At 39.3% G+C, this 20,004-nt stretch overlaps 1 protein-coding gene across 8 annotated transcripts in view; it reads right to left on the minus strand.

The window, feature by feature from the left end:
- Nucleotides 1–20,004, minus strand: part of ADCYAP1R1 (ADCYAP receptor type I) — a 140,467-nt gene that overhangs the window by 43,185 nt on the left and 77,278 nt on the right. For all 8 annotated transcript variants that reach the window (XM_061354772.1, XM_061354775.1, XM_061354774.1 and 5 more), the window contains one exon: nucleotides 15,943–16,050. In XM_061354772.1, coding sequence (XP_061210756.1) covers nucleotides 15,943–16,050 — 108 coding nt within the window. The remainder of the gene's footprint in view (nucleotides 1–15,942; nucleotides 16,051–20,004) is intronic.

Here is a 20,004-nt window from a genome sequence, read left to right on the forward strand (position 1 = left end):
AAGCAGCTTTTTTGTCGGTTGGTTTGGGTTGGGTTTTTTTTTAGAAGAGAGGGAAGGTTCTGAAATAAAAAGACCCACACATTTCCAAGATATTGTCCTGAAATTCATGGTGATTTGTATGCCACAAATACAAATGTTACAATGGGAAATGAATAAACTTTGGGTTTGCACAAAAAAAAAAAACTTCCTTTTCCTTTCTTTTGTCCTTCCAAAAGAAATTCTTGGGATTATCTCAAACCAAACTCCCACCCACCCTACTAAATAATTAATCTGAACACCACTCCAGGCAGACTTTCCCGAATCTTCAGTGGAGCACTGGCTCAAAACTCGGCGCTGTGCACGCATAAGGATCAGCTGCCTAAAGCCACCGGGTGGTGCTGTTGCATCGTGCATGGAGACGAGCCTGACAAAGCTGTCTGAAAAATCCCTGACAGGGGCCCAAGACCACGGAAAACAATGCTTCCGACTTGACCACTACAGCAGGTTAAATGTTTACATTAGCTTAGCTCTGTATCCTCTGGAGTAACCACAGGTTCTTCTTCTTTAACCCTGAACACATGGTCAAATCTTAACTAGGGACTGGAAAAACAATTCACCAATTTGTACAAGATGTTTTTTATTAAAAGTAAAATCCAATCAAAGATTGATTTTTGATTTTATGGGAAAGGAACAAGAGAGCATCTAAGGAAACAAAATAGTAAAGGGGGACTTTTGAGTACATTACTGCATAATATGCATTTTATGTTTTATATTTACTCAAATTCCTTGTTACATAATAAATTTAAATTAATTGATTTCTCTCCTCTAAATAAATCATCTTTTTAATTTTCTAAGATAGAAAACAGTGAATTTAATGTGAAGATGATGGTGTGAGCCTGGAAAAGTAAGCTGAAGCCTCAGGCAGGCTGTACTGTGTCTTTGAATTGATATATTCAACATCAAACCTACACATTCAACCCACTAGTTACTTTGGAAGGTTAATACTGAAAGCCATGAACATTCTTGGTCTCCTGGCTTCTCTGCCCAACTGCAGCTCTTTTCAGGGTTTTACATGTCAGAATTCTTGGATGTTTACAAATATTGGGTAAGTCTACTTATTCTAAAGAGAATTCATCAGTACAAACGTTTTCCAGCAAAGACTGTTCAACCTGATGCATCAGAGTAAATTACCAGATGCTTCAGGAGCACTATTACTGTGCTCCAGATTCTTGGCAGAATGACAGGGATGCCTTTGCAGAATAGTTTGGACAAGCCTGTTAAACCTTCTGAGTCTACCAAACCCCAGGTTTATCAACAGTGGTGTAGCTCAGATACAGATGACTATGTTGCTAAAATCTGAATTCAGAATACCAACTTTAGGATATTCTGTGAGAATTTTTAGCTGTTGCTATATTAGGCAATTAAAAGACCAAAGAGCAACCCACTATTCTTCTATCACTGTCTTTCGTAACCTGCTGGCAGTCAAATCAGTAGGTCATAACTGAACTGCTTCCTTACATGAGGTCACCTCACTCTGTAGCCTGTATCTTGCAACAACCCACAGAAGAAGGGTAAGAAGAAGCTGTGAGAAAAACTCAAAAAAAACCTTCTCTGAATCACAAACATCCAGTTTTAGTGTATCAGTTGTACAGTGTGGCTTAAATCCTGAAACGTGATACTGAAAACTTTCCAGAATTCCTTTTGGAGAAAGACCAGTCTAATATTATGCAGACTGAAGCCCGATGTTCCTGGAACCGTGGCACATGACACTGACGGCTCAGAGAAAATAACTTTTTTATATCTAAATGTTTTAAATTTAACTATTTTTTTCCCTATAATCTAAAAAGGAAGAAATATAAATTACCATTATTTCGCTTTATATATGGGTGGCAGTCATACTGATGTTAAAATATTAGACTGTAGTTCATTTTGAATCTTATGATATCTGTATTAAAGGTTAAAACATCATGTTAATGTAGTTTTGTGAAGAGGCTTTTTTTTTTTTTTTTAATATACCCAAGTTATTACTGCATTTTAACTGTGTTTGGCCATTATGAAGAGATTCATGTTTTGACAACGTTAATTTTCTGATTGCTGTAGGAGGAAACTTGACTTTTATTAGCATGTTTGTCTACATCTGAGTCCTTGTTAATTTGCTGAAGAAAGTTCCAGTACAACCTTTTGCTATACAAGCTTTTAGGTTTGATCCATCAACCTAATTTTCACTAATAAGTTAAGCTACTGGAAAGTTAATTAGATTTACATAGAACATTATGCCCTGAAGTACAGCTAAAAGTCAGAGTTTGTCTAATGAGTGTTGGGATGCCATACACACATACGCAATTATATTTCTGTGGGTATGCATATACATATATATATATATATGTATGTAAGCACACAATGAGGGAACATACAGCCACCATCTGGCTTTAAATTCTCAGATGCTGCTGCTGCCCTTCTCTCTGACACCATATGTTAATGTATCCTGCACCAGAATATGGATGTTTACATGACAGATAACTGTGCCAATGGCTATGTTTGCTCACACGTATGAGAGTGCGATGGAGTTTGCACTCTACTACAGATTTCTAAATATACAGGGAGAAAGCCTGAGCTTGCATATGAGCTGGGCTTGTCAGAAGTCCAGATACGGGGCTCTCCCTCTTATTTTTCAAACATATACCCTAAAGCTGCATTTCTGTGGGTTTTGTTTGTTTGTTTGTTTGTTTTCACCTGAGTGCCCCTCTCACTGTAGAGAGAACTCAGCAACTTTACTCTGCGGTCAATGCCATCATGGGCTGAATTGTAGGGCATCTTGCTTTCATGAGTTCTCTCATTGCCTTACCTTTAGGACACAAACAACAACAAATCCAGGCATTAGACTTGACTAACAAAGTAAAGAAAGCCCATCAAGACAATTATACAACAGGTTACATGAAATACATTATTCTCACAGAAATGAAAATAGATAAAATATGCTTTTCATCTGCAGTTTGACTGGAAACCCAGTTTTCGGGGGTTTAATTCAAGGATTACATTCATGACAGACATGAATGACACCTGTGCTCCTCACCTGCAGTTAAAATAACAGCACAGCCCAAACTACAGAAAGATGGACCCAACAACTGTTATTAAACTGTAACTTAGAACACCATTTTTTAATTAATAATTGCTTGCATTAGTCAATAAACTTCTGTGGAAGCTAATGTTATCCTTGACAAAGGATGGCTTATTCACTATATTGAGAGTGTTCACTATTTGACCAGACTGAATAGGCAAGTGTCATGCTTTGGGAAGTAAAGCATATCTTCCATTAGTACTTTAACTGGTATGATTAATTAGATGTTATTTGCAGTACTACTTAGAGACCTTAGAGAAGATACATCAGAATGTTGAACTATTAATTCCAAAGACAAAACATAGAAATCAAACACAGAAAATATTTCTTGTTTCTGTTTTCTACAGGAAGAGGTGAAAAGGTTTTGGAGGGAAAAGTCAAAGGACTTGACAATGGCTTCCCCCAGTTAGTGGCAGAGACCCAGACCTTCCATCCCCTTTTCTTCCACATTTATCTGACTTTTTATCTTGGTTTCATTTGATGGGCCCCAGAAAACATAACTGCCTCCTCAATGTCCTCCAACTGATGATGCAAGCAATTGTTGCTTCTGATTTAAAGTGAACAGGTCTCACAAAACTAAAGCCAGTAAACAGCCTGTGTATGATGAGCTTCAGAGCTCAGTGCAGCCTTTTAGCTCTTCTCCTTCATGCCAAATCTGTGCTGGCTGCTTTAAGTGCCAGCTGGCATGGCAACTGCTTTATCTCCCATAGGTTTGTTTATCTGAACACAACTTGCATTTAACCCTTTCATTCCAGTATTGTCCCTTATTAGTGTCGGGGGGGAAATGAAAGGCTTCCAAAACTATCCTATCCTGAAATGACCTGCCCACCCTTTTCTCTTATTCCTGTTGTTCCCATCTCAGTATTATGGGTTGTAGGACTGAAGCAAGTAATCCTTCAAATGATTTTATTTTGACATTGAAATCAATGTGCAAAGCCTGCACTGTTATTGCTGTATATTAATTCTGTCACTTTTGAAAGGGCAGAGACTGGGGCAGGGAGAGGTTATGGAAAACATTTCCTACAATCACTTGTTATCACGCTGTCCAGCTATGTGGATAATGAGCTGATAAAGCAGGAATTCGATTTTTTTTTTCCTGTTTTATACAGCACTGATTAGAAGCTAAACATTTAATTTATAAATATGAAATAAATCAGTGAGCTCTCACGCCCGACTCCACAGCATTCACCACATTGTGCCTCTTCCCTCCCTTCCCTATTGCTGCATGCTGCTCTTCTGTACCAGCAATCTGTTCAGCCTCCTGGCAAAGCCACAGTCAAGAACAGCAGTATACTTAGCAGCTTTTCTGGGGCTTTCTGAGCTCCTGACACAGATACTACTTATATACTCTGCCTGCTGCTTTTAATGCCCTCTGCCCAGTCCTGTAGCTGGGCATGCATGATCCCACATGCACACTACCCAACCACCTTGGTTCCTTCATTGCAGCTCTTTTCTGGGAGGGGAAGGTGATCCAGAATCAGCTGCTAGGTTTTTACAATCTCATTAAAAAGGATCTGTAGAAAGTGGCAGCCAGGCAATGTTATAGAGCACACAGCCTTACAGGTTGCCACACCTTTTCCTATGCTAAGTTCTTCCCTTCACTATTTCCAGGTATTTTGGTCTCTCCAGCCTCATGCTCCATAGAGAATACTTTAAACCACAAATTGAAAGTTGTTAGTTAATTGGCATTTCCTGTATGTTGCTGTTTGCCTGGTCAAAGGGATTTGTGAACACAATGCTCACACAGAGAGAGCATGAAATTAAATGGTATTGTTCATTGTATTTAGAAAACAAGTAAACTGAGGCAGAGGAAAATTAAGGGTAAGATTAGGAAGCCTGACTCATATGTTAGAACTGGTGCGTAAGGACATCTGAGGAACTGATCCCATGGGCAAAATTAATCCCCTTCATTTTACTCACCTGAAGACAATTTTTTCTGTATTTTAAATCTCCTCCCATAAAGGGCAAAGAGACTGGCACTTCCAGAGGGTTAACTGTTTTAGACATCTACCACAGGATGCGATAAACTAGCTTCTGCAACTTCTGTTTCCCAATGGTTTGTGGAAAACATTGTGGTAAAGGCAGAGATGGAAAAAACCCTTTCTTCCTACATCCCATACTAATCTCAGGGCACATGGTTTCATGACAGAGAAAGGAAGAAACAGTGAATCATGAGTAGAGATCACAGGAGAATACCAGTGAGGTCCCATATGAAACTATAAAGGCCATAATACATAGGTCTGGCTGAAACAGGATTGATGTACAGATATGATCAGTAAGATGCAAGCGAAAATTTTACTGCTTTTCTTTCTCTTTCCTATCAAAGGAAACTAGCAGTGGACTGAGGTCACCATAGCAACTGCTAAGCATCACTTAACTATTATGTGCATCCTTATCCTATGAGGATGGCTGTCACAGGAGCATCCATCAGAGTGCAAGAACAATACAAATACTATTGAAGGTTCTTTGACCTTGGAAGAGTGTAGGAGACATACTTCAGAGAAAAGCAAATGTTTTTCAAACAAGAAACATAGAAAATAAGAAACATCCAATGAGATTTGTATCCTGGGCTGCATCAAAAGGAGCATGACCAGCAGGTCGAAGGAGGTGATCCTGCCACTCTACTCTGCTCTCGTGAGAACTCACCTGGAGTATTGTGTACAGTTCTGGTGTCCTCAACATAAAAAGGACACGGAACTGTTGGAACAAGTCCAGAGGAGGGCCACGAGGATGATCAGAGGACTGGAACATCTCTTGTATGAACATAGGCTGAGTAAGTTGGGGCTGTTCAGCCTGGAGAAGAGAAGGTTGCGGGGAGACCTCATAGCAGCCTTCCAGTATCTGAAGGGGGCCTATAGGGATGCTGGGGAGGGACTCTTCATTAGGGACTGTAGTGATAGGACAAGGGGTAATGGATTAAAACTTAAACAGGGGAGGTTTAGATTGGATATAAGGAAGAAATTCTTTTCTGCTAGGGTGGTGAGGCACTGGAATGGATTGCCCAGGGAGGTTGTGAATACTCCATCCCTGGCAGTGTTCAAGATCAGGCTAGATTAGGCCTGGGTGATATGGTTTAGTCTAAGGTGTCCCTGCCCATGGCAGGGGGGTTGGAACTAGATGATCTTGAGGTCCTTTCCAACCCTAACTATTCTATGATTCTATGATTCTATTATCAGTTATGAAATAAGCCCTAGAGAAGAAAGCATATTAGATCACTTGCTTAAAGGTAAGAATGAATGTGTGCCCAGCATATCTAAAACCTCTCAACTGAAACTCCTTTCTCTGCTATTTGAGTCAAGAGAATAAAAAAGAATGGAGTAAAGGTTGAAGCATCTGCCTACGCTGCACCTACACTGATACTTCAATGTATTACCTTTGGCTGTCCAAGTGTTCTTCAAACTACTGAGCAGCTCTCAGCATGTCCCACACTTGCATGCTTCAAAGAGAAGCATGATTTTTTTTTTATTTTCCAAGGCCAAATTAGATTTCAGAACATACTGACAAGGTTCCTGAGCTGCATTATAGCTTTCCCCTGTCCACTGCACAATGTCACCTTGCCAAGGACCAATGACCTTATCTTTAGCCGAAATGTTCTTGGTCATGATATATGTTTGTGTATCAGAGACATGGAGTCTTATGTCTTGGTGATTTGGTGGGAAAGGTCATAAAATATCATTTTCCTGTAAAAAACATCTATGAGACCTTACATACTCAACTGGAAATTTAGATACAGTTAACATTCTTTGATGGCAATATTTTCCTCCCATTTCCCTCTGCATTGCAGATAGACTTTGTGATGCTGTGACCGAGGAGACATGCTTAATTATAGCTTGTCCTCCTCTCTTTGGAAAAGCTGAAGTAATCCCATGGCTTTACTGCCTGTGGAAAACCCAGGGATGAAAACCAGCAGGAAAAGGCTTGTTATCCCATAGCATTATTAGCCTGGTTATTGGGAAGGCTTATTATTTTTAACATGAACAGTTGGTAGGTCTTTTGTGCTCGTTCCTTAGGTCACAGTTCTTCCTAAGTCTTGCTGAACACTAAGCAACAATAACACATAGGCAATTTGCAGACAGCTTTGAAAGCTGTCCAGGACTTTAGCTGATGTATATATATTTGTATATATAATACATATAAAGCAGATACCTTTGTGTTTAGCTTGTTTTTGAAAGCTACATAGGATTTCTTATAAAGTGAAGGATGAAACTAATGTATGCATTAAGCTCTGATGGCTCATTATTATTCCCATGATGAAAATGCTATGGGATGGGTCATGTCTGTTTCTCAGAGACTACTCCTTGGTTCTGCTGGTTTTCTCCCCTCGGTTTTCATGTAGGATGTTAAAATACCAACCAAGGGTGAGATATACTTGAATAGAAATCTAGACCTTTGCATTGATCTATTGCCTTGCCTACTTGACAGGCAAATGCAATTTCCAATTTCAGTCTGCTGCAATGCTGACCTTAATTTCAGCTAGTAGCAAAGAAAACCCACATCTTCTACTTCAGCAGAAAATAAGAGCACAGTCTTCCAGAGACATTTTGTTGTTTAGAAGGCCCCTGATCTTTAACAGACACCTTATTTTTCTGTCTATATAAAGCAATATAACCCAAAGTAATAGAAATGTTAACTTGCAAATATCTTCAATAGATTTCACCTTGGGAAGAAGAGGACTTTATTGTTTTTTCACCCAGTTTGGGAGTATGCACCAGTTTCACAGTGGTACGCAGTCAGTACTTAAAAGACTTTATCAGGACTGTTTCCCCAGAAATGACATAGAAGGGCTTTCTACGTGTGAACATGTAGTACCACTTCCCCTCTCATTAACTCTTCTCTTGTCATCTGATTCTGCTTGATTAGGGATAAGATCTAAACTCGGACAGGAGAAAAAAAGCCACAGATGAGTTCTCAAATCCAATTAACCCTGCGTTCACAAATCCTGTTATCCGCCCATGACATATCTAGTGCAGAATATATGAGGCTTGGTGTTCTTACAACAAAGTACTTGAGTGTTTCAGTGTTTTTAATGGAATCAGTAATAGACTATTTTCAGTAATAGACTATTTTCAGTTTCTTGTTCTCAGGGACAATAAAGCTTGTTGGCTAAGCACTAAAGTCATATAACTTCAAGCGTAGCAGCAAGCCAAACACTTCAGTTCAAAAATGTGAACATAGGATATAATTTACTCTTAAACTCTATAACACACAGATACATTCTTTATTCTACTGAATTTTAATTAGGACCCCTTAAACCTGCTATCAACATAGGATGCTTTTTATTTTGGCGAAAATTATGTGTATTTTCTCTGTTTTACATAGTAAAACATGCTTCGTTGTAATGGTCTGCTGAGTGTAGTAGGTAGTGTCCTAGAACTGAGCACAAGATAAACATTCTGAATTGCTGGAAGATTCAGTAAAAGCTAATCATACTTATTATTTGGATTTGTGAATGAAGGCATTTTCGCAGTGTGGAGCATATGGCAATCCTCACAAACTGCCTATTATAATTTGTATTAGTTTTTAGTGCAAATCAAAGATCTATAAATATTCTCATTTCTGATCTGGCCATTGGTCCATTGAAGTGATGGGATTTATAGGTTCCAGAATAACTCAGCTGTGCAGGTCAAAGAAAGAAAAGCACAGCCTTAGCTTCTGTAGATTTCCACTGCTAGGCAGCCTCACCTTTGTCTGGGAAAAAAAGTGGAAAAAACCAAAACAGTGAAAATTTTCCATCCAGGAGTGCAGATCACTGTGTTGAGGCCATCTTTTAGTCTTGTTATGTCACACTGAAATGCAACATCATAGCTTAACACGTTTGTTTTTTTTAACTCCTTTGTAAAGATACCTTAGAATGCTTTAAATATACCCCTTTCTAGAGTGGCTGACTCTAGAGCTGGTACTGGAAAGCCACTGGAGAAAGCATAATATACAACAGCAACATCATGGAAGCTACAGCTCCTGATGAAAATAAAAACTTAATTAATGGATACCAATGAAAGAAATTAATGTTGAAAAGGAAAATAAATTAATTTTTAGGAACTCTCTAGAAAGAAAGCCACTGTAAAACCTTACCCTACTAGATTAGAAAAAAACTCAGGAACTAATGTTTTTCTCATGTGGAGTGGTTAAAAAAAATATGGTTTTGTTCACAGTTTTCATCTGAAAGGAAGTGAAAAATTCTGGTGATCTTGAAGGATCAGAAAAGTGAAATGAAATTTCACAAGGAAGGGTCAGCCACCACACAACATGCTATTTAACATCAGGCTTTCTATATGATGGTGCCAGCAGTTCAAATGTTAGTCCTCAGTTCAACTGAAGGTTAGAGTGTATTTTCAAATTAAAACCAGAAACTGCTGGTAATTTTAGTTAAATCCATAGGTTGTTTCTTTTTGTTGGTTTTTTTTTTTTTTTTTTTTTTTGCCAAAGCATCTTTCCATGTGACTGTTTATTTGCTTACGGTTTTTTATTTGTAGACTCTCTTTTTCTTTTTCACTTTTAATGCATATGGAAATCAGATACCCAAGTCAAGGAAGCCAAATTCCTTTCTGAGTTTCATAAAACGAACAGCTTCCACCAGTGACTTAATTCATCTCAAGATAAGCATTTGAGATAGGTCAGATCAAACATAGAATCATAGAATCATAGAATAGTTAGGGTTGGAAAGGACCTCAAGGTCATCAAGCTCCAAACCCCCTGCCATGGGCAGGGACACCTCGCTCTAAACCGTATTACCCAAGGCCTCAACCAACCTGGCCTTGAACACCACCAGGGATGAAGCATTCACAACCTCCCTTGACAACCTATTCCAGTGCCTCACCACCCTAACAGGAAAGAATTTCCTCCTTATATCCAATCTAAACTTCCCCTGTTTAAGTTTTAACCCATTACCCTTTGTCCTATGACTACAGTCCCTAAGGAAGAGTCCATCCCCAGCATCCCTATAGGCCCTCTTCAGATACTGGAAGGCTGCTATGAGGTCTCCACGCAGCCTTCTCTTCTCCAGGCTGAACAGCCCCAACTTTCTCATCCTATCTTTATATGGGAAGTGCTCCAGTCCTCTGATCATTCTCGTGGCCCTCCTCTGGACTTGTTCCAACAGATCCATGTCCTTTTTATGTTGAGGACACCAGAACTGTACACAATACTCCAGGTGAGGTCTCACGAGAGCAGAATACAAGTGCTCATTACTTTCCATCTACTGAACCAGAAATCCATATGATCAGTTCAGACATACACATATAACTTTTAGATATTTAAAACCAAGTAAGATAACTAATCTCTACCCCCTTTTTAACACATCATATGGTTTGGCTGTTGCTATACAAGCAGCTATACTTACAGGTGCTTCAGTGCTTCACCAGAAAATCTTTTAAAAGTACAATTTGAAGTTATTGCTACTGTTTTTAAAAATTATTTATGAACATATAAAAATGCTGCTGCATTAAGAATATGCTATTCATAAATATTAATATCAATGCCTTACCTAGTTACATATTCTAGAAACATAGCAACAGCCAGAAGATACTATAACAATCCATAAATGTGATTAGCCATGTCTTAGAAACATTTTAGTTATCGACTAATCCTTTATTTTAAGAACTATCATAAAATTATTCTTTTTTCATTAAGCCCTCATTGAAACAAATATACTTGTCTAATGAAAATTAGCACCAATCATAGTGAAAACTCCTGCTGATTCACCCAGGAGAGTGATTGTGGATATAGACATTTCCACCTTGGGGTCACTGGTGCAAATCCAGATGGATCTGTAGAGATTTCAAACTACTCCAGATTAAATGTTTATTTGTTTATCTAATGAATTATGAATCTTGCTTTTGTTCCTACTGAACAGATGTCTGAAACCCCCTCAAACCCATCACTACAAGAGGTAACAGCTGTCACTTTTGTTAGTGATCCTGTAAGGAGATAAATAAAGCAGTACATATGTTTACACTGGACTGACTACTCCTCCCTTAGGGTCATACTATCACACTGATACAGGTCAAATCTAAAATACAGAATGTGAACAGGTCTGTAGTCTCTAAGAAAATAATTTTAAAATGTTATTTTATAAATATCTCGTTATGGGTTTGTTTTTTTTTTTAATTCTTTTTATAAAACATATTACTTTTTATTAAAAAAAAGGATAGAAGTCTTTCCTCTTAACAGGTAGCTGATTAGTTAAACACTGGAACAGATTGTATCAGGCTAACCTCATCTTCAATGAAGGAGATGGGTTAGCTGACGTCAGTGACATCAAGATTGGAGGCAGGCTGGCCTGCAGTGATCACGCACTAGTGGTGTTTGTAGTCCTAAGGGATATGGGTCAGGCAGAGAGTAACATCAGGAGTGGGAAGTCTAGGAAAGCAAAATTCCAGCTGTTCAAGGAATTAGTCAATAGGACCTCCTGGGAAACTGCCATTAGGGATAAGGGAGCAAAAAGAGCTAGCAGATCTTTAAGGACACTTTCCACAGAGCCACAGGAGCTTGTGATCCCCATGTAAGAAATCAGGTAAAGGTGGAAAGAGGCTGGCATGGCTGAGTCAAACTAAAGAGCAAGAAGGAAATGGACACACAGTGGAAGCAGGAACAGGTATCCTGGGAAGGGCATAGGGATGCTGCCCGGTTGTGTAGGGATGGGGTCAGGAAGGCCAAGGAACAGCTGGAGCTGAATTTGGCAAGGGATGCAAAAAATAATAAGAGTTTCTACAGGTATGTCGGCCAGAAAAGGAAGGTCAAAGAAAGCGTACCCCCGTGATGAGCATAACTGGCAAACTCGTAACAATGGAGGAGTGAAAGCCTGTGGTACTGAACAACATTTTTGCCACAGTATTCACTGGCAGCCTCTCCTCCCATACCTCTCAAGTGGACAGATGGCAAGACAAGGACTGGAGGAGCAAAGTCCCTCTCACGTCTCCAAGAGCAGATCAGGTTGAAGACCACATGAGGAGCCATTAGTCTATTGTACCTGATGAGATGCATCCCAGAGCCCTGAGGGAACTGGCTGGTGCAGTTGCCAAGCCATTCTTCATGATATTTGAAAAGACATGGTGGTCAGGTAAAGTCCCCGGTGACTGGAAAAAGGGCAGTATCACACACATTTTTAAAAAGACTAGAAAGGAGGACCCTGGGATCTACCAACCTGTCAGCCTCACCTCTGTGTCAGGCAAGATCATGGAACAGATCCTCCTAGAAGCTATGCTAAGGCACATGGGGGACTGGGAGTTTATTCAACACAGCCAGCATGGCCTTACCAAGAAAGTCTTGCTTGACCAACCTAGTGTCCTTCTATGGTGGAGTGTACACCAGCAGACAGGGGAAGAGCTAGACATGTCATCTATCTGGACTTCTGTAAGGCCTTTGACGTGGTTCCCCACAACATCCTTCTCTCTAAATTGGAGAGGTATTTGATGAAAGAACTGCTTGGTGGCTGAGGACTTAGCTGAATGATCATATCTGGAAGGTAGAGGTCAACAGCTGAATGTCCAGATGGAGGCTGCTTACTAGTGTCCCTTAGAGGTCAATATTGAGACCAGTACTTTTCAATATCTTCACCAACGACATAGTGGAATCAAGTGCACTTTCAGTCTGAAATGCCACCTGTATCCTGGGCATCAAAACAGGTGTGGTCAGAAGGTCAAGAGAGATGATTGTCCCCCTCTGCTCTGCTCTGGTGGGACCCCACCTAGGGTACTGTGTCCAGCTCTGGAGTCCTCAGCACAAGGAAGACATGTCCATGTGGCAGTGGGTCCAGAGGAGGGCCACCAAAATGATCAGAGAGATGGAACACCTCTCCTAAGAGGAAAAACTGAAAAGAGTTGGGGTTGTTCAGCCTGGAAAAGAGAAGGCTTCAGGGAGACCTTATTGCAGCCTTTCAACACTTAAAGGGGGCTTTTAAGAAAGATGGGGCCAAACTTTTTCGAAGGGGGTGTAGTGATAGGACAAGGGGTAATGGTTTTAATCTAAGAGACAGTAGATTTAGGCCAGATATAGGAAGAATTATTTTACAATGGGAGTGGTGAAACACTGGAATGGATTGCCCATGGAGGTAGTAGATGCCCCATCCCTGGAAACATTTAAGGTCAGGATGGACAGGGTTCTGAGCAACCTGATCTAGTTGAAGGTACCCCTGCTCATTGCAAGGGGTTGGACTAGATGATTTTTAAAGGTCCCTTGCAACCTACACTATTCTGTGATTCTATGACTTCTCAAGAGCCCTCCTAGCCTTAGTTACTTCAGAAATGATAGCACCATAGAAAATAAATTTCATCATTAAAAATGAAAAGTTAACATATTTGTGTTGGATATAAATAGAAGCAGCAGAAATATCCCCTGAAATAAAGAACAGTTAAAGGGTCCATGTGTGTTGACAGGTTGGCAAATGGAACATTTCCTGTGCTGTAGATGTACACAACACCTCTCTCCATAGTATCAAACTAGCAGTATCTCTGAGCATTGCACCCAAAACAGGCAGAGAGGGAAAAGGGGTATGTTATATGTTAGCACAATGCAGCTTGAGGGCATGTAGGGGGTGCAGATTACAAGCCACGGAAAAAGAGGGGTCCTAATAGAAATTCAGCTTATCTTGAGCAACAGGCCTCCTGCAGTTATGTCAGAAGATAATAATGCATCAGCCATCTGCTGATGCTCAATAAATAACATAAAAGTACTTTGCCTGCAGGCTGAAAGTGTCACTGATAACTAGATACTGAAAACTTTTGGTTGAGTGCATATCCTGTGCAAAGGGTCACTAGAATTGGTTTAACAATAAGGCTGAATGACAAGTAGTCAACAAAAATCAATTATAAAGTCATGGAGAACTGAAAAAAAATAAGCCCAACCAAAAAAAAAAAAAAAAAGGAAAAAAAAGCACTTTAAAGAGGGAAGAATATTTTGTTACCCACGCCAGATACAAACCCTACTGGATGCTGATATCCTGTCTTTTCTATTATCCCTAAACATACATGGCTCAGTAAGTGGCATTTACCCACTGAGTCAATCCTGAACTAGTATTAGAGCAGTAAAGATTATGCTTCATTATATTGGCTATAATTGAAGCACATAAAATTACAGGAGTAATTACATTTTTATACCTGATAATTTAAAGAGGGACTTATCTTTCCCCATTCAAAATTTAGGTGCCTAGTTTGAGTGAATTGCCCTTAGTACTTGCTGGATAAAGAGAGGTATCTCCAAGTTATGATTCACCTTGGGTCTTTTAGAATAACATGAATTGCCTTCTGTGGGTCTCTTACTCTCCACTGACTACAGATGGAGTCTAGAGGACTCATATGGAGAAAAGCCTCAAGTTTTACATAGGTCAGTTTAGGTGAGGAGATGATTACCCTTAAATTCCATTTCAAAAGATCATTTTCACTTGGTTTAGTATCTGGATAGTTCAAATGGATGTATTTAAAGCTGAGGATTTCAGCATTCCTGGAGCTGCATATGAAACACTGTCTCCCACAAATTGCTCTCTGTGTGTTGCAATGCAGAGAGGGTGGATTTTGGATAAAAGACTGTAAATGAATAATTTATTGGTAAAATAAACTTTGGGAAGAAAGGATCCTCGGGGACACTGATGAATTTGCTCCTCAATGAGCAGTCATAAGTAAGTGATCTGCAGTAGCCTAGATGGGTGCTGGGAGGAGATGGACAAAACTGTGTTAATTATCAGCAAAAGCTTGTTGTTAGCTAACATTGATGGGAAAACTTAGTCTCCCTCAGTCATTCACCTGTGAAAATAAATTCATGAAACCATGGGAAAAAAAAAAAAGAATTTTGAGAGAACATCTAATCATTCTATGTAGCTGCTGGAAACAAGTTATTTCCACTTGTCTACATACAGTGTCATTACCTGGCATATTTTCATGCATTTCAAAGGTTAAGAAAACTGAGGAAGGACAAGTGGGTTTTAGTATGCAAATAGCAGCTTGCACAGAGATTCTTCCCACTAAAAAGCACTAGGTAATATTAATCATTAGGTAAAATAGTATTACCACTATTAAGGTAGGTTCTCCTTTTAGTAACAACTCATTTGGGAGCAGCAGCTAGGTTGTTATAAGAATTGGAGCTGGAGTCTAATAGGGTTTAAATGGCAAGCACGGTGAACGCATAGGACTTTTGGTCCAAGCTTCGAGGGTAGCAGAAAGAGAAAAAAGAAACCACATCAACCTACCTGACCATCTGCAGTAGTTTTTGCAAGACAAGGGACAAATCTGTTAGGCAGCAATACATGCTAGAAGCAGAAGCAGCCCAAATTTCTAATCTTTCATTTGCTGATGCCAGCTGCAAGGGGCAAGGATGGTGATGTCTCATTTCTGTGCAACAATGCAGAGATTTTTTTTCATCTCTCCAAGAATCATTAATTCCCACTGACTCCCAGTATAGGACCTCCTCATATTGGTCATCTCATGCCTATGTTCTCCTTAGGCATGAGCAGAAACAACTCTGAGATTTAGTTACTTTCCAAAATAGGTTTGAATTGTGAGGATTAGTTATCCAATACCCAAACACAATTTCGGGTCTCATTGATTTCAGTGGAGATGGGAGGAAAGAATATCCCCTTTAGAAATTAGAGTTGGTGTTATTTTCATGTTGTATAGTCTGTGAAGGCTTTTTTCACATGTTCCTTCCCACCCCTGCACACACACACACACACACACACACACACACACACACACAAACATCCTGGTTTTCTACAGTATATTTTTTAACTAAAGCCTAACTCCACACCTCTGTAGAGCTTGATTTCCCTCTATAGTGAGTATCTAAAGTGAGGTTTTACACTCATGCTGGCCCTGCAGCTTTACCAGGCAGAGGCAAAGAACGAGAAAATACTTTACCATCTTCAGAGATGATAAATCTGAACAGCGCAGGACACTTGACAAAGACTATTTCACCCACACTTGCAGGTTTCCAGCATGTAATATTGTCCCACATTCCTGGGCAACCTATAGGAGGAAGGATAAAATACATTAATAGTGGAAATCCATTGCACTTTATAGTTGGTTGTTTTTTCTATCCATGAAAAAATACGTTTGTTTAGAATGATAAACAGTATCATTTTCTAGTAAGCTTTCCCTGGAACAAAATAATTTTCATTCATAGGAATAGCATAAAACATGTAGTTGCATGGCACAATACTGGACAGACTTTACCCTTATAGGAGATGGCATTCCTTAATCTCAGCTAAATCACTCCAGCATATACCAGAAACAAATTTTCCCTTGAGCATGAAATCTGCTATACAGTAGTACTGAGTTAAACCTTCTTTTATTTATGGATCACATCTTTGATTTAAAATCTATAAATTTCTGCTAGCTGTAATCCTTGTCAAAGTTTGCGTACTGGTGCATTTTGGAATTTGACTCGGGGTGATGACTGGAAACCAAAAAAAAAAATTCTGCTTCATCCTACAGACATTTTTAGGGGTATGTGAAGGAAGTTCACCTCTTTCCTGTTTTTTTGTTTTCTTAAAAAAACACAACTGGGAATAGAAATGTGATTCCTTAGTAAAGTACTTCTACAATACCATTCACTATCTTTACTGCAATCTTTGCTCTAGAGAATATAAACTCACAATGTCAGAAGAATGGTTTTAACCTCTAATGATTACTTGCATAGGCTAAAGACAGAATCAGGCCTTTAAAAACTGTTCCGAGATTTCAGATAATCTCGTTATTTCAGGTAATAAGCTTTGAACTACAAATATGAGTGGTAAAGATCCAACTTCCTTTTACATTCATGTTGAAAGAAGAGGTGATGAGATTGTGGATGAGAGTTGTTTTCTCTTAGGATACAGGAAAAAATCAGGCCTCGTGCTACAGTAAATACAACAAAGGAGCTTAGCTCCTGCTTTATTCTGATCACTGTGTCAAAGTCATGACTAGCTACAAAGAAGGAAACCCTTTGTAATTCTGTAAATCAGCATCTTACTAGCTCATAAACCTAGAAGACTTATCCAAACTTATTCAGTGTACAGAAAAACTCAGAGCAATCTCTCAAATTTCCTAATGCTTTAAAAAGTGATGTAGTGAAGGAATCTCAAATGGGAACCATCTTCTACCTCAGCAGGAAAAGAAAGAAAAACTAAATCTAAATATCTCCGCTACTTATTTGCATTTATTGTTGAGATCGAGCACATAATCTTATCAACTGTTAAAAGACCCAAGCTCCAGTATTTCCTAAGGGTTTTCTGCTAATATGCTCTCTCTTTGAATATGTGCCAAGCAAAATAAGATCTTCAGTGAAAGCAGATAATACTTCAAAGTGTCATACTTTTAGACCGGCAGAAGTACAGTATAATGAGTTATGGCTGTTCAACTTCCAAAACCAGTGTGGGGCTTTATCAACTTTGGGGATAGTAGCAGATTTGCATCACTAGAGAATGTATGTTCACAGGATTAGAACTGCTGTATTTTCTCTATCAGCTTTGGTGGCAGGGAATCAAGTTCTCTCTTTTCTCACAAAAATCTAAACCAAATACTACTAAGTGTGATGGTTAGGGCAGTTCTGAGTGATACAGCGTTTGAAGAATTGTGTCAGTGTCAAACAATGTTACAATGACAGCATGTAATAAGCAGTTGGTGATCTTTCTTACAAATCCAATGATGCAGCATCAGATTATGTAATATCAATTAAAAATCATGCAAAATCCCAACCCTGTTAGGTAAGAAAACCTTCAGCTTTGACAGATCCATAAAAATACAATACTACTGAAAAATGCTCATTCAACCATTGCAAGAGCTGGAAAAAAAATATCTTTAAAATTTCTCCCTCCTCCTCTTTTTTTCACTCCTACCCCAGGTTGTTTCCTTCGGCAGATGAGGATCTCATTGTACAAGTACTGTGATTCAATAGAATGTCTCCAAAAGGCTCAAAGACTGGGGCTTAAAAAGTTCTGTGATACAGTTAATGTACTAAAAATGGAAATCAAGATCACATTGAGCACTATTAGATTTTATTGTCTTTGATAGCTAGTGTCTGTCCACACAGTAGGAACCATATTTACCATGTAAATGCGAAGACACATAGTAACAGGTTTATAGCTCACTGCTGTATTGCACTCTGTGCAAAAATAAAGGATATGTAAATATCCATGGTAATGAGGAATTTGCTTACAAGAGGTGTTAGAGACAATCAAAATGGCTAATGAGATCTTCTGAGAACCACCTGCTAGCCTTGCTTGCTTAAATGTAATGGGTTTGATAGCAAAAAAGAAAACTTTCTTATTTTTTATTATTATTTTAACATTGGTTGTATTCCAAACACTAGGATAGTAATAAATACTGCAAACCTATCCAGAGAAATGCAAGGAAATCCTCATGCTGAAGAAAATGAAGACACTGGATAAATATTTCATAGCACTGTGTTTCAAATTCAATTATACCAGGTGGTTGTTTTTGTGGTAATACCATGCAGAGCTAAAAAATAGCCCCATTTAAAAAAGCCATTATAAGTTCATTGCACTAGAAAGCACTGATGTGCTGACATTGGAAGAGAGGAAGAAAAAAGCAGAGAGTCAAGTAATTTGCCTTAGTTACTAAAAGAGGTGAGGAAGAGAATGGAAAGAATTCACTGTCAGTGAGAATATTGCCTGATCCTGCCTAGAAAAGCGTATTTGGAACAAATAATTTAGAAGAGCAAAGAAATAGATGACAAAATATTAAATAGAATAAAGGCCACTGTTCAGTATCCCTTACATTTGTAAACCATGATGCAGCCAGCAACTCCTGCTGGGTGAAATATGCCCACGGAAATCAAAGTGACTTGAGTGTGAAACTGCACAGCAGGGCTCTCTTCTGGCAGTGATGGCATGTCTCCATTGCTGTGTGGCTTAGGAATGCCTAAGCTAGCTTTGAAAGAAGTAGCTCAGATACTGCAAGCAGCAAGGTGAAGGTTTGAGTGGGCAATTTTTCCTTGTTCTTAGTATGTTAGAAATTAGTAACAATAAATTATATTTTTAAAGAATAAGATTTCATGTGGGCCAGCGTAGAAAAGAAAAATATGGTGGTCTTCTTAATGGATGGTCTTAAAAACAAGGCACCTTGAAGAAAGGACAAATTCTGCCCTCCCTTCCCCTACCTGCACTGAAACTTGTATTTGGTAAACACTGTAAGATTCATCTTGTCTAACATAAGTCATGTAAAGCTTGGCATCTAGTTTTGGATAAGTACTCAGGCTCTCATAGCACAGGCAGAAGAGTGCTTCATATTATTCAGCTAGTTAACTCTTCTTCAATGGGACGGATGAATCTTTGGAACCCCCTATTCCTTGTCACTGACTTTTGAAGACAAACAAAGTGATCATTGAACTACAGGATTAGTCAGAGCTGGTTTATTTTCAGATGGCTGAGACTTACCCATTGTCCTGGTTTTGGCTGGGATAGAGTTAATTTTCTTCCTAATTTTTACCCTCTTCAGCTAAGCGAAGTTTTTTCTGTAGCTCCTGCAGGAGACTTTCCAAAGAGGCATAATCCCATTTTAAGGTGACAGTGGTGGTGAATCACCATGTGAAGTGTACTTCCACCTCTCCACTGACTACACTCAGCAGAACAAGGCCAAGAACCAGCTTAGCCTAAAGAGCTTCTTATGGAATGGCTGAAGCTTTTATTCCCTATGTAGAGTCTATGTGGACTTCTGGAGTAGGTATGACCCAACTCTGCTGTCTGGGCAGAGGGTTGACCAGTGGCCATGCAGCCTCCCTTACCTACTTCCTCATCCTTAGCACAGGAGTCCAGCTGAGGGCTGAGACACATTGCAGCAGCTTGTGAGTGGTGCCAGCGTAGCTGTGTAGCTCCTAAGCAATTCAAACCACAGCTGACTCACAGTGGCTGCTTACAGCCACCATGAAAAGCCACATGACCAATCCATATGTCTCTGGCTCATGCTTATTGTAAAAGTGAG

This window comes from Neopsephotus bourkii, unplaced genomic scaffold (assembly GCF_033783945.1).
Source record: "Neopsephotus bourkii isolate Nb327-2 ecotype Australia unplaced genomic scaffold, CSIRO-AGI_Nbou_v1 NB_745, whole genome shotgun sequence".
NCBI classification, from domain to species: Eukaryota; Metazoa; Chordata; class Aves; order Psittaciformes; family Psittacidae; genus Neopsephotus; species Neopsephotus bourkii.